Source organism: Hevea brasiliensis, chromosome 5 (genome assembly GCF_030052815.1).
Source record: "Hevea brasiliensis isolate MT/VB/25A 57/8 chromosome 5, ASM3005281v1, whole genome shotgun sequence".
Lineage (NCBI taxonomy): Eukaryota > Viridiplantae > Streptophyta > Magnoliopsida > Malpighiales > Euphorbiaceae > Hevea > Hevea brasiliensis.
Window position 1 is genome coordinate 6,483,738 of NC_079497.1, and position 15,968 is coordinate 6,499,705.

The 15,968-nt window shown below is 28.1% G+C and overlaps 1 protein-coding gene across 3 annotated transcripts; it reads right to left on the bottom strand.

The window, feature by feature from the left end:
- Window positions 1-5,680: 5,680 nt before the first annotated feature.
- Window positions 5,681-11,834, bottom strand: LOC110663079 (myosin-binding protein 1). 3 transcript variants are annotated; one of them, XR_002496426.2, is made up of 5 exons: window positions 11,166-11,834; window positions 8,539-10,013; window positions 6,271-7,875; window positions 5,908-5,959; window positions 5,681-5,814 (listed from the first exon to the last, which is right to left on the bottom strand). XR_002496426.2 is itself a non-coding variant. In XM_021822290.2 (5 exons), the coding sequence occupies exons 3-4, from the start codon at window positions 9,920-9,922 to the stop codon at window positions 6,284-6,286; spliced, it is 2,976 nt and encodes a 991-aa protein (XP_021677982.2). In that variant the 5' UTR covers window positions 9,923-10,013; window positions 11,166-11,264; window positions 11,508-11,833; the 3' UTR covers window positions 5,681-5,959; window positions 6,271-6,283. The 3 variants fall into 3 exon arrangements, 2 of the variants coding, with proteins under 2 accessions (XP_021677982.2, XP_021677981.2); XM_021822290.2 differs by having other exon boundaries at window positions 5,681-5,959; window positions 11,166-11,264; window positions 11,508-11,833; XM_021822289.2 differs by having other exon boundaries at window positions 5,681-5,959; window positions 11,166-11,833.
- Between the last annotated feature and the right edge of the window lie 4,134 nt (window positions 11,835-15,968).

Sequence of the window (15,968 nt, forward strand, 5' to 3'; positions counted from 1 at the left end):
TATCTTTAAGGTATTAATTGCCCCCACTAGATTGCTGCAAGGTTATGGCAATATACCTCTAGGATACAACAAAGCCCAAATCAACTCCTGAAGATTTCCCTTAAGAACTCTTTATATGAACTGAATTTAGAGAGACTAGAAGAAAAGAAGAAGAAGTAGAAGTAGTATATCTGGATTGAAAAAACTCATCTATATTTATAAAGAATGAAAAGTTATGGCACCTTTACTAGATAGACACATCTGTCTATCTTCAATAGATACAATATGTAATAGTTATTAAAAGATACCTTTACAAATAGTTGTGACTATTTGTATAGAATAGACATGTCTGTTTATTAACAGATACCTATACAAACAGTTGTGACTGTTTGTATAGAATTGATATGTCTGTCTATTAACAGACACATCTATTTGTTAAGTGCCATAATAGAATAATATTTATTGAATTATATATATATATATAATTCTATACATATTTCACTCTTGTCATTCCTTCACTTTCTTATATTTTAACAATATAGAAATTCTTTCTCTCTATACTATCTAACATACAAGCTATTTATAACAAATCTCACTTCTAGAATCAAGCCACCCCATTGTTCCCTGCAATAAGTTTTGAACAGATTTATTTGATTGTTAATGAGATTTATCTAATTTTGATCTCCCTTCTAATTTATTTATTTATTTATTTTTATGAAAATGGATTGTTTACCATTGATATTTTAATTTTAATTCTTTTAAATTAACAGAAAATAATAAATTATTGAGCTTTTCAGATTTGCTGTGCTATTATTCCTTAAAATCGAATTAATCAAATATTAGAAATTTAAGTGGAGTGATTAATTTTTTTATTTTTATTTTTATTAATTATAATAATTATTTTTATAATTTTTTATATTTTATTATATTATATTTATTATAATTAAATGAAATAAAAAATAATTTAAAATTTTATTATAATTTAAATAATTTAATTATTTTTTATATTTATCATGTAAAAATTTTAAATTATAAGTGAGTAATTTATTATATTAATTATTTTTATTAAAAAAATAAATTTCATACAATTGAGATGCAATAACCAATGTACAATAAATTCTACACTTGGAATGCGAGAAGGAATAAATACCCTCTGGCTCGCAATTTTTTTTTTCCCTCACCAGTATCTGTCAAAAGATTAAGAAAGGAGAGGAGAGGGGGATTCCAGGCTTCCACCCCTGTGACGGGGATTGAAGCTTTGTTGAAAAGAGTGCCAAAGGAAAGTATGATTACACAATTGCCTAGGTTTTGGGGTTAAAAATGGACAGATTCAACATTATTAAAGGCCAGGTAATTGATTGGTTTGGCATGAAAATGAAATGGGTGAGTCATGAATGTGTGGCTATGACACTAAGTCACATGTTTCTATTGTTTTTTCACTTGGTAATATCACTGCTCCCATTTCCAGTTTCATATCAATTGCTGACCTTTTCTTGCCATTTGCCACTTGCCTTTGCCTTGCAAATTTGTAGCTTTGTGCCCAATTGAGCATATCTTCTTCTTTTGTTTTCTTCCCCTCAGACTTGGCTTGAATTGAATATGTGCAAGTGCAACTGCCACGTGACTTGTATAGGAAAGGAGGACTTGGGGCTGTGGTGATGACCCACACACCTTTTTGAGCCTCTTGAAAAGCCCACAATAAAGATGGGAGAGCAGACACTATTGTCTCCTCTCTTCCCTTTCTTGCATGTAAAGTTGACAATCCCCTCCAACCTCCAACATTAACAACAGCATATCAACTTAGCAATTGGTATACTCAGTCGTCTGTAAAATTATAAAATTTTAAATTTAAATCTTTATAACAAAAATTAATAATAACATATTAGTAAGAAAATGTCAAATGTAGATTCATTTGCAAATGGGGATTTAGTATTTGACTCTTCCTTATAGTGTGTTGTTTTCAACTAGAAATTGCCTTAGTTGTATTCTAGGGCACAATATTTCATCAGAATTGAACACTTAATTTTTATTTTAAAAAGAAGCTGACATTATGATTGTTTTCTTTAAGGAAAGTTGAATGAAATTGCTTAAAATGTTTTTTTAATGAGAATACTATTTTACTTTTTCAAATTTTACACAAATTGGTCAATAAACCTAATAAATAGTAAATGTAAATTTGATTAAAAAAAAAAGTAAACCAAATGTTAAAAAAGTAAAATTTTATTCATAAATAATTTTAATTTAATAATTTAAATGCATTATGAAATATTGAGTTGGTATTTTATAAATAAATTTAAATTAAACAAACATTTTCACCTTGAATAAATGGGTTAAAACTTGAGATATATAATAGTAAAGCACCGCTTAAAGGGGTGAAAATTACAGGCATGGACTAAGTTAGTTATGAGAAATATGAACGGTCAACCTCTTAATGCCCATACTTGACGAGAGCTTGGGATGAACTTGGAGTGCATTTGACTCACTCAAACTAATCCCAGTCCAACCCTACCACATGTGTATATATATATATATATATATATATATATATATATATATATATATATATATTGCATGCAAAGGCAAACGCTTTCAAAAGATTACTATATAATTTAATAATAAATTTTTATTTATTTTAATACTATTTTATTTTTATTTATCTTAAAAAATTATTTTTGTACATTATTATTCAATTATAATAATTATAGTTATTATTTAAAAAGATTAATTTAATATAATAATATAATTATAGCTAAAATTTATAAAAATTTTAAGTATATTTAATCAATTAAATTTGAATATGTTTATAATTATTTATCTATTGATGATAATGATAATACTTTTATTTATTTATTTATTTATTCATCATATATGAGTGATTATATATTTTAATTATATATATTAACTAATTTATTTTTTTCATAAAAATGGATCACAAAACATATAAGAAATATAATTTTACTGCAAATAAAGATTAAAAATAAAGTGTTAAAATAAAAATATTATAGTTTGCTACAAATTTTATAGTCAACATTATATAAAAATATATAAAAAAAAATTAATAAAAATTTAAATTTAAATTACATATATAAAAATTAATTTATATTAGTATTGTACATAGCACAAGCGCATGTAACTAGTTTATCAGTATTATTGACATTCCAATCTTTAGTAAAGATCAAAATATTCTGCTGTAATTGGCAATTAACAATTATATAGGGTGTTGACATCTTGATTTATTAAAAGGTGGCCGAAAATAAAGAAGACGTTTATTGATCTCTTTAAGAATTGCATATCACACAATGGAAAAAGAAAATTAATAAAGAATCAATTAACGTAAATAAAAATGAGTTAATATGCAGGTTTTCACTTATTTCACAATCACACTTTTGCTTTCAGTGATTGTCCAAAAAACTAAGAAAAAAGTTTATATAAGTTGCATATTCTATCATCTCGTTTCGTATAGCTTATTCTTTCCATGAAAAAACAAGAAAAATCAAAAGCTTGAATCTTGTTTTTGAGTCTCTTTGTCGATAGAAGCAACTGCAAAATTTGCAGCAACTTCTGGTGATGGTGGTGTTGAATGAGCAACTTGGCCAGCAACATTCATTTCACTTAACGTGCACCGGCCTACTGGAATATGCGTTTCACATGACGGACCGGAAGGAGTCACCTCAGTCCGAAGAGATTGGATTACAAGATTTTTCTCCATCCAATCCTCTCCTTCTAAATGCCTCGCAGCCAACATTTCTTGAAAACATGACGCAAAAAGAAGAGAAACAATGAGTAAACGACAACCCATTTTGTGCCAAGAAATGAATTAATCAACGAAAGTCGAACAACTCTTTTGGTTTCTTGATAGAGCTATGGCTAGCAAGAATGATCGACGTTGAAGACGAAGAGGATTTTGTGGTTAACTGACATCCGTAAGAGGCATTATATAATAAGCAATGAGTGGGTGATTAGCGAAAGAAAGTTTGATGTTTGGGCATGGTGTTGACTTGAAACCGCGGAATTGAAAGTTTGAATGGTGATGAGGTCTAAATCAAAGACACGGGCCTTGAAAAACAAACAATCGCATACGCATTTTTTTATGTGCTGCATCAAAGTTGAAAGAGTCTTCGAGTGATTTTGCAGGACAATTTCTTTCTTGGACCCACAAATCTAGCCCCACTCAACTGGGCTTTTTTTTTTTCAAATATTTTTCCCCTAAATATCTATAATAAAAATATCAATTTAGTTTCAAACTCGAGCTCGTTCGGCTTATTTGTTTTTATTTGAAATTAATAAAAATTTTATTTATATTTATAATGAAAACAAGTCAAACTAATATTTTGAATATCTAAATAAATTGAATATATATATATATATATATATATATATATATATATATATATATATATATATGAAATAAAACTCAAACGGGTTGCTAAGGGTGTTTTAATCGAGTCAAGCTAGAACTCGTTATATTGTGTTGATTGAGACTTTAATTTATAAATACTCTTAATGTTTGTAAATTAATTAGGCTTTTGCTCATACGTTGTATATGATTAATGATTTTTTGTATATTATTTAATTAAATAAAAATATAAATATATGGCTTTTTCAATAGCATGTAAATAAACTGTGAATATATATGTATATAAAACAAATATGAAGAATGAATATAAATTGCAAATAAATATAAAGAATAAATAATAAAATATCAATAAAATGTATATAAATAAATTTTAATAAGATAAAAATTATCTTAGTAATATTTGTGTAGATTATTATTCATTTTTTACTAATGTCTTGATTATTAAAATATCATTCGATAAGTTTGAGAGAAATAATAATTGAACATTGTATCTTCTAAGAAGGTGATTAATTTGATTTTTGATGTGTGATTTATATAGTTTATAATTATTTTTTCTAATATTAATTAAATTGTAACTATTATAATAATTTTTTTATTATAAGAAATTAAATATATAATTTTATAATTATGGTAGACAATAGAAAGGTAGGTTTGTTTTATAGAATTTATAACTAACTATTAGTTTTTCCTAATATTAATAAATTATAACTATTATCATAATTTTTATTATTATTACAAAGGCTCTTAGTTTTCTTATTATTAATTAAATTATAACTATCATCACAAATTTTTATTATTATTAAATATCTTATAGATCTATCATCAATTGATATTGTAAAATTGTTATGAAAATAATGACAAAATGAATAAATATGAAAAAAAATCTAATGTAACGCCACTTGTCACTTTTTTATGAAATTTATTTTAAGGCCATCTTTATTATATTTATATAAATTTAAGTTTATAAAAATTTAAAATCTTAAATAATTACAAATTTAATTAAAATGTTTATAAGTGATTTTTTTTCAATAAAGAGAACAATGGAGTGAAAATTCTAACATGATTCTATAAAAAATCTATAAGTTAACAAATTTAGTAAAAAGTAATTTATAAACACATTGAGTGCATTTTCTTTTTACTTTTTATAATATTTTTAGGTTTTTTTTACCAAAAAAATTTTAAAAAACTTCTGCACAATATCAAATAAAAAAATATATATATTTAGTGGTTATTATATATTTGGTTGATGCAATTGCAAGTGCACGCTACTCATCGCATTCTGCAAAAGATGCAAATTGCATAACCATAAATACATGTTCTGTTGTCTCTGCATATTTCCAGTAATTAATATGAAACTTAATTCTTTCATTAAAATTTGACAGATGAAAAATAATATGTTGAACAATTAGTTTTTCACTCTTTATTGTCAGAACACTCGCCTTTGCATACAAAAAATCAGCTCTTGTACAATACATTCCCTAATCACACAAGTTAAAAAAAAAACTTAGATTAAAGAAAAAGATAAAGAACAAACTTGTGGAACTGTACATCTGATTGCCAATCTTCATTACCTGGTTTTGACTGCACTATATATAGCTTTTCCACCTTCTGCAGCATCAACATCTGAGAAATTATAACACAAAAGCAAGTGGATAATGGTAGTAAGCTTCTCGACTTTTGAAGCAAATTAAATTAAGTAAATCATGAATAAATTGCATACTCCAAAGAACAGGTTAGAAACAGATAATGTCAGATGCAAAGCTCCAACTATTGAAAAAAAAAATTATTGAATGATGGAAGAAGAAGAGTGCAGGCATTCTCAAATGCTCAAAAATGAAGACACAGAGCTCATGTAAGGTACAAAGTTGAGTGCATATATTTTCAATGACAAATTACATGGTATGGTGGCAGAAATAGAAGATTGAAACACTTACGTTTATGATGGTTTTAAATGAAGCCTTGAGCAATGTTTTGCTCTCTTCTTATCCCAATCCTTCTGAGTTCTTTTAGGTGCGAGGCTATTTCTTGAATGAATCGAAGTCCCTCTTCTCCATTTCTGATTGAGTTGATGCTGTGCTCAAGAAAATTCTTGTCTGCCTCAAGAACTTTTAACCTTTCATTCAGGTCAGAAACCTCAGCTGCAAGAGAATCCAGATCGATCCCCTGACGAGGTAGAGGAGAGGTATGCCCACCATAGAAAATTTCATTATATTCATTACCAATTAACTTGGATTTCTCAAGCGACAGAGCACGCCCATGAACAGATCCATTTCCTCTATCATTCCGTGTTGACAAGTTATTCTCTTCTGCTCCACTGTTTACTTGATATCCCAATTGGCTGTTTAGTTCCTTGAAGTCTTTTACCCTTTCTTCAATGTTTCCAGACTGTTTTCCATTAGCCAATTCTAGTTGATTATTAGAATATAGACAAAGCTTCTTTTCTAAGTTCTCCATACACTGTAAAATATATGATCTTTCATCTTCAAAATTCAACAATGAATTCTTCACAGCACCTGTATTTTTTTCCCCAGTACACATATTTCTTCCTTCAACATTGTTGCAGATATCTGGTTTGTCGGTAACAGAGTTTCCAGGTGTAGTTGAACCTACTTCAACATAACTATCTTCTGAATGCTCCTCTTTGCCATCTTTCATCTTCATATCAGAATTTTGTTCCTTGGGATCCTCCAATAATGATTCACTTGGGAACTTGTTCCTATAAAATTCAAGCTCCGCTTCTAGATCTTGAAGCTCTTTCTCCTTCTCTGTGAGAAGGTCATTTGTTTTTTGCAGGGATTCCATATCATACTCAGCTTGCTCTTCCATCATTCTTAGGTACTGCAGGGCTTCCATTTGGAGTGTTGCCTTCTCTTCCTGCAGTCTAGTAATCATGGCCATTGCTTGATTTGCTGCAATAGCAGATGCATTCCTTTCTTCTTCCAATTCCTTGTATAAAGCCTGCAGCAATTTCTTATCATGCTCAACCTGCCGTTTCAACCTATCAACCACACTTTCACCTTCAATTTCACTGACAATACTTCCATCCAGAGATAGCCCAGATTCATTTCTCTCAAGTGAGATTCTCTTTTGAAGTATTTGCATTCCTAAGGCACTGGAAGCAACAGGATTCTTCAATTCATCACTGTTTACAGACAATTTTGGACTCATAGCAACTCTAGGACTACTATCATTTATTGACAACTCTCGAGCAGCAGATAACTGTGAAAATAGGAGCTTCAAATCGTCACTGAATCTTGAAGAATCCTTCCCAATCCATTGTTCTGCAAGTGCACCAGATAACTGCCTCCCCCTACTACCAACAGCTAGCTTATAAGCATCACCAAGATCCAATAAATTGGACCCTTGCAGACCACTGTCACCTGAAACAGAGTTTGTTTCTGCAGCTGTTTCGGTCATTATAGCTGATCTAGTTCTTGCCTTGCAGATCTCCTCACAATCTGTCACAGCTGTTCTTGTCTCACAGATCTCCTCACAATCTGTCATAGCTTTTTGCCAAATTTCCTCAGCTCTAGTAATGCCTATGCAATAAAACAATATGTTATAAAAATCCAATTTGTTAATCAGGACTACAAATTTGCTTTGACACCTTTGCTAATGAAATTATTCAATTTCGCATTCTGGTGCTCTAACTCTAAGCACAGACACAATAATGAAAGAATCTATATCCAAAAATGTGAGCAAATTCTATATCCAAAAATAATTTTCCAGGATCTCCCTCATGTTTATTTTTTATTCTTAACAGTAATTGTGAGCAAATTCGTCAAATTTGTACATGCTTCTATATCCTTATTAAATATTGTGTACACCTTGAAAATCAGGAAACATAATCCAGTATGACAATAAGGAACAAACGAATGAAAGCAACCATGCTTGTATCCCATTGTGGTACTCATATTTGGCACTTTTCACGAGTTCTCGTACATGGAATCTGAATCATGTCTCCATATACCATTTTTGTTATATCTTACTTACAGTAATATACTTCAAAACTATAAATTCATTAACACAATACACACACACAAGTACAACTTCAAATTTTTAGCAAAGTTGCCAATGCATAGAATCCACATATGTGAGTGCAGTTGTGCACCAACACATGTGGAGAGATAGAGAGGGAGAGAGAGAGAGAGAAGAAGAAGAAGAAGAAAAAGAAGAAGAAGGAGAAGAAGTTCCAAACTTACAATTCTCTTTCAATCCTTGAACAGGAGTTTCCACTGCACTTGATAATGGAAGGACATCAACAAGGGAAACAAGCTTGCAATTTGCTGATATTTGTGCAGGTATTTCTTTGCCTTCTGACGATTGACGAACATCATCTGCAGAAATAAGTTTGCTCTTTTCTGATGCTTCCAGAGGAGTTTCTCTGCCAACTGATGATGAAGGAACATCCTCAACTGAAGTAAGCGTACTCTCAAAAGTTTCTCTACGTCTGGCATTCAATGATGGAGGGACATCATCTAGGAAGCTATGCTTACTCTCTTCTGATACTTCAACTGGAGCTTCTTTGGCAATTGATGATGGAGGAACTGCATCAAGGGAAATCAGCTGAGGGAGTACAGAGTGATCACACTTGACATCAGATTGTTGCCAATCAGATTCTTCCAAACCATGCCCCGAAGCAACTCCAGGTGATATAGAAGTAACTCCATGGGACTGAAAAAAATCTGACTGCATATGTGAAACTGAAATTGGAATATGAGGATCAGTAACTGCATCTATCAATTTTTCTGAGGCCAACTCATCAGGTAGAGCAATAATGTGAGGCTCACTCTGCGCACATCCAACTGCAATATCTTCATTGGGATTATTTTCACAATTTTGAGCATTTGCATAATTATCATCATCAGACAACAGGACTTCAGATTCATTATCAGAATTAACATTGAGCTCTGTGTACCCTATATGAGATAAATGGTCAAACCCACTATTTATTCTTTGATGCGTAGCTCTGACTGACATAGATTGTTCAATCTTCTTCAGGTTGTCCTGATTGTATCCAACAGTGCCAGATAAAGGGCCATCAGAATCAGCAGTTACAGAACGAACTATTTTGGTCTGCATCAACTTTCGGCTGTACCCTCTTGGAATCCATGGCTCATTGCAACAAGAACAGAGTCGGGGAATTGATGTATGATCATCAAGTAATGGGTCCTCATTTAGACCAAAGCTAGAACCCTCCCCCAATTTACCCACCAATAATCTGTATGTTTCAGCATTTGACTTGTTGATTGTGGCAAATGAAAACAAGCAAGTTTCACACATTCCATGGACGTCAACAAGATTATTATGAGCATGACACAGAACTAAGGATGAGATCTCTAACTTATGTTTGCCACAGATCAAATCCCAATAATATTTCAATTTTTTATTGCCTAAAATATGATCAAGTCTTGAGCATAGCAGGCATGGTGTTTGCAGTTCATAATAACTGGCAAATTTTGTGATTAAGTATGATAATATAGCATCAATGAAGAGCATACAAATTAGTAACCATTCAAGAATAGCAAATGCCAAAGCAGTCTTGATAGTATGGCATTTTTTCTTTGATTTAACAGATGTAGCCATACTCCATCAACGTTAAGTGATCCCAATATCAGTTGACAGACAGAACAAGCTCCAATCCAAAACGTTCGATAATGCGAAGCAAGATTCAATTCTGTACCACATCAATGAATGAAAAAATAAAAGTTAAAATCAACTGATGAGTGAGTGCATGTATCAGAGAGAGAGAGGGAGCTTAAAAGTTAACAAAGAAAGGAATATGAAGCCAAATGCAAACAAGCAGACATTTCGACAAAGGACTTCAATAAGAACACAGGAAAACAAAAAATTCTCACCAATAAAAAGGTGCATCCATTTCACAGAAGAATACTATCCCAACCAAAACCATAATGTCCATCTTTCATCTGAAGTCAATAAATAACACACCCTAATATATTATATATGACCAAAGCCAGAAATTGAAACCAATAGCCATAAAATTCCCAATATATGCCTTAAATTAAAAAAATAATATACCAAATTCTGAAATTTAAACATGGATAGATTTTTCTTGAAACATAAATAACCATGAAAAGTATAGCATATGCTCCCAAATCAGAAGCTAATGAGAAATTACTGACAGAAAATGAAAGCTTAATGCTTCAAGAATATCCTAAACAATTTAAGAACTTAATGTGTTTCCAGATCAGAAGCTAGCAAACCAAGTTCCATAAGAAGTCAAAAACTTAATCTCATCTAAAGTACACCATAAAAAGAAACTAAATAAATCACACACCAGTGAGCTGAAAATCAAAATTTTCACAAAGTTCAACATCTGTAATGAACAATTATGCATGGCTTGAACTCGACAACAGAAAGAAAAATAGCAGACAATACATAGAAAACTAGAAAACCCCAAAATCCCTGACTTACATGATAAACTTAGAAAACAGGCAAACATATCAACAAAAACAAAACCCTCAGATTCGAAGATTTTCTCAACTGAAGACCTAGTTATTAGAGGGTCAAGTTGCTATTAAGAACTTAAGCAAAGAATCAAACTCTAGAGCCTAAACCGGGTTGTAATAACAAAACAAATGAATTCTATAGAAGATCAATATATAGCATATAGCCAGAATCAGAACTTACAAACCAATAAAACATTCACAGCAAAAGACAAGAATTCAAACCATAAAGAATCCATACTACTGGCAAAATAAGAAGAAAAATATATAAATATATAAATTCAAATAATCAAAATTAGAAGTGTGATTGCAACCAAAAGAAAAGGGAGTAAAAGAAAAGTTTAAAGCAATAGTAAACTGACCTGTGCTTGTGAGGAAGCCAAGAACCCACTGAGAATTGAGAACCAGAGAGTGAAATCAAATTGACCCATCATCGTATTGAAGAAAAGAAACAAATCCCACTGTAGCAGTCGTTACAGAAACAGGACACAAACACAGATTCAAACAAAAAACCAAACCAAAATACCCAGTAGAGGGCAGCTTTATTTATTGAATTATAATGTTTGGAAGAACAATACAGCAGTGCACGTTGTTTTCAAACATTTCTTGCAATATTAAAATAACCAAAAACATACACAAAAGTGGAATTCCACACCGACAGTGTCAAAAAGTCGGCTTGTTGATAGGAGAAAGACGACACTTACCGAAAGTATAACCCTTACCCTTGAAAAAAAGAAAGGAAAACACAGAAAGTGCTTTTGGGTTTTCTGGCTTTATCAAAACAAAACGAACCGAACAGAAGTACAGAACAGCAAAGATTCCATCGAGAATTAACCGTCAAAATCTTTTATTTAGAACTTCTTTTCCTCTTGGGCTGACAATCTCGTCATAACCATTTCATTCACCTATAAATTATTAACAAATTTTTGTCTAACTATGGATTTACATGAAATGAAAATTGAAGAAACCCATTATCTTTTTTTAGAATGATTTAGAATCTCCATGCATGAAGAACTGACAAGGATTATTTTTGCTGTCAAAATTGAAATTATTATGATATTGAAAATTTTAATTTATGATCTTATCTTATCACAACAAAACAAATTACTAACAGAAAAAAATGTTATTAAGCACAGATTATTTAATTTATTATAGAATATAAAATAAATTATTAAAAATATAAACTTATATGTGTGTTTTATTATTAAATGCATAAAATAATTTTAATAGTCAGTTTTGGATGCTAAACAAAACCATCAAAATCAAATAATAAGCTCAAGGGAAAGAATTCCTTTCTATTTTAAGCTTTTCTCACGTGTAAATGAAAATCATTATCTTACAGCCCAAAGGAATTAGCGATGGACGAGTAAGGTTTTAAGCAGTCATATAATGTTGGCCAATGAGAATTTGTGGGTGAGCTACTTTGGTGAAAAGCGAGTAAAGGTAGTGAAACTGGAAACATATGACTGACAAAGGTGGTTGAGATGAGATCATCTCGTGGGAAATTTGAGCGAAATGAATTGACCGTTAAACCAAACCGTAAATTCGTGGCTGTTAATAAAAAAATTAAAATAAAATTACTAAAGCCAGTCCCTATCATCATCAACTGATTTTCTGATATAAATTTAAATAGTCGTTTTTGAATTTTAAGAATTATAAAAAAAATTATTTTTAAATTAAAAATTTTAATATAAAATATATTAAATTTTAAAATTTTAATCATCGCTATTTCATACCATATAAATTGACTTTTATCCTGTTTTTCTCAAATTCCAAACCGATCTGTTGATTACTTCTTGATTGCTACATTTTGACAATATGGACCCACTCCTTTTATTATTTTTAAAATCTATTTTATTTTAAAATAAAAAAAAATTTTCATTAAAAATCATACTAAAATCATATTAAATTTATTATGAATTAAAGCTATATTTAATATGACATAATAAAAATTATAATACAATTATGATTATGTTATTTAATAATAAAAAAATAATATAATGACATTATAATTATATAACGTAATAATTATTATACATAAAAATAAATATAATTATAATTATTATTTTTTATTTATTATCAATACTATTATCACTATCACATTTTATTATCGTAATCGCTATCAATATTATCACCACCATTTATTTATCATTACCACCGCCACTGAACTATCACTACAACTCAACTATTAATCACTATAATATTACCATTTATTATTAACACTATAAATAAATTAAATATTAAAATTAAAATTATTATTATATTATACTACTTATATTTTTATTTCATAATTAAATATAATAACATTATATTACAACTTTAATTGTATTATATAATTAATTACATTTCATTATACATTATATTATGCTCTACTAAACATAATCTAAAATTAAGTTAAAAATATTATGGTTATGTATATAATATAATTACATATATTATAATTAATTAAGACTATATAAAACCTAATTTTATGGTCTACTTCTCTATATTTTCTTAATAGTGTTAATTATAAATATACTAAATTATTTTATAATTCTTAATTAAAAATACACCTTGTAGTTAAATATTATATAATTAAAAATTAATTAAAATATTCATTATATGATATATTATATATTAATAATTAATTTTAAAATTTAAATTGTTAATATCTCTTATTGATTTAGGATATAGGTAATGTGTCCCTTGCAAGGCTTTACGCGCTCCACTCCCTCTCTACTTTAAGCTAGTAATGAGTTAGACCTAACTCATTTTTTTAAGATGATATCAGAGTCTTCCCAACTAATGTTTGGGCCTCTCGTATATTTCACACTTCACATGTTTAATCATGAACGTGAAGGGATTGTTAATATTTCACGTTGGTTTGGGTTATGAGTAATATGCCATTAAAAGGCCTTGAGCACTTCTTCCATCTTAAGTTAGTTTTGGGGCAAGTTTAGCTCGACTTTTTTTTTGAAGATAAATGATAATTTAAATATAATTTTTATGACAATAATTATATAAATTTATTTCAATAACTAAAACTCAAATTAAAGCTGAAGTATCAAAAATTGAACTAAAAACTTGAAACATTAAAAAATCGGATGAGAATTATTCTAAAATTTTAATTTAATTTTAATTTCTCAACAAATCTAGAAATCAAAACTACAATTTTAAAAGTTTTTTTTAGTAAATGAACAATCCTAAAAGTTAGTTTTGTAAAAGGCAATCTAAGTATCATTATACGATTAAGTAAATCTAAAACTATTATACATTAAATTCAAATTGTAATATAAAATAATTAAAAAGATCTAACTTCTCTCTCTTTTGATGTTGATTACTCAACAGGATTGATGACCTCTTTATGAGTATTGATTTCAAGATTCAGAAATTACAACTCACAAGCTCACTGTCCACTCCCTGTCAACTCTAATTTGCTTCTTAATTATGATTTAGCAGCTCAATTGGCTACTCAGGTGCAATTTCCTCCAATGCTCCTACATCTTAGTCTTGGGGTAAGATGCGAATTGATTATAGAGAGAAAAGAGTACTAAATTTGTGTCTAAATAAATGAAGAAGGGGATGTGCAGTAATGGAGGTTCTTTTAGTATTGAATTTAGTTTAATTGTGGGAATTGGAATTAATTTGTTGTTGATATATTTGGATTAATAGCATTTTGATTTTAATTTTATTGCAACTGATTGGAACTTGTATTATGATGATTCTGATGCTTTACTTGTATTGGAATTTCTCACCCATATTTAGATTAAATGTGCTATTGTTTTATGCTTTGTTTTTTCTCTTTTAAATTTAAGCAATTCTGAAATTTTTAATTTCTATAACTTATTTTATTAATTTTTACTTAATATTATTAAATTTAAAAGTTTTTAAAATTTAATGTTTATTTGGCTATTAAAAAAAATTAAAAGCCAAAGTGTTATATTGGCATTAAGTTGAAAGGCCAAAATAGATTTTTGGATATTTTCTTATTTTATACCTCGTTAGTAAAAGTTTTAATTTTGAGATTAAATTATAAGAGATTATTTATATATAACAATAGGTACATTTAATAAATAAAAATCAAATCTTTATAAATTTTTCAATTAAAAGAAAGTTTAATCATTAAATTATTTAGGGGATAACTAGAAGTCATTATTAGGGGCATTATTTAATTAAAATTGAATAATTTAATTAAATTGATAAAATTCATTATTTTGATAAAAGTGAAGTCGATTCGGTTTGACTTTCATTTAATAGTTTGGCTTTTTTGTTATTAATTCAATTACTTTTGATTTAATAAATAAAATCACCGAATTAAAATTAATTAATATATTAATTATATTTTATCAATAATGTATTATTTATAATTATTTTTACAATTTTATTAATAATATTTTATTTGTAAGTTTTTTATTAATTATAAAACATATTTATTATTTTTATAAATAAAAAATATTAAAAATGTATTTTTATTGATATTTTATTAATTAATTAATAACAATAAATATATATTATATTTTTTTGATTGGTTGGATTATAATAACCAAATATTTTCAATTTTAGTTTGGTTCAATTTTTTCTCAATGTCAACTTAATTTGGTTAATATAATTAGAGTTAACTAAAATTTTAGTTAGTTCAAAATTCAATTTGATTTAATTTGATTAATTAAATGCTCACCCTTAATATTTTTTTAGCCCAAATATTTTATTGTAACTAGTATGTATTAAGCCTGAAAAACTAATATATCCACTCAAAATTAAATATATATATATATGGAAAGTTATATTTTTTTTATTGCTTTAATCTAATCGATAAGTTTAATATTTCATAGTTTTAAAAATAATTTTAACATTATTTAGTAAAAATTCATTAATTATTTGCTTACTAATATTTTAACCTATGTAGGGATAATAAAACAGTAAATTACCAACCACTTTGAATGCCATTTTCTTTTAAAATAAATTAATTATCCTAATTTTTAAAATTTTATTTCAATTTCATAAAATATGAAGTTGATAAATTATCTTTTAAATAAAGTTAAATAAAATTATTGTTTTTTTAATTATTTTTCTAAAAGAATACAAAGAGAACCGAAATAGTGATAGAGGAAATGTATAAAATATTTAAGAAATATAAGAGAAAAAAATGTATTTTTAAAAATATAAATAATCTTTAAATAGTTTCT

What these genes read in the sequence shown, in the direction of transcription:
- LOC110663079 (XM_021822290.2), bottom strand. Translation starts at nt 9,922, where the DNA reads ATGGCTACATCTGTTAAATCAAAGAAAAAATGCCATACTATCAAGACT. An exon ending in TCAAGGATTGAAAGAGAATT is followed by an intron (nt 7,876 to 8,538) that starts GTAAGTTTGGAA and finishes TTTATTGCATAG; the next exon opens with GCATTACTAGAGCTGAGGAA.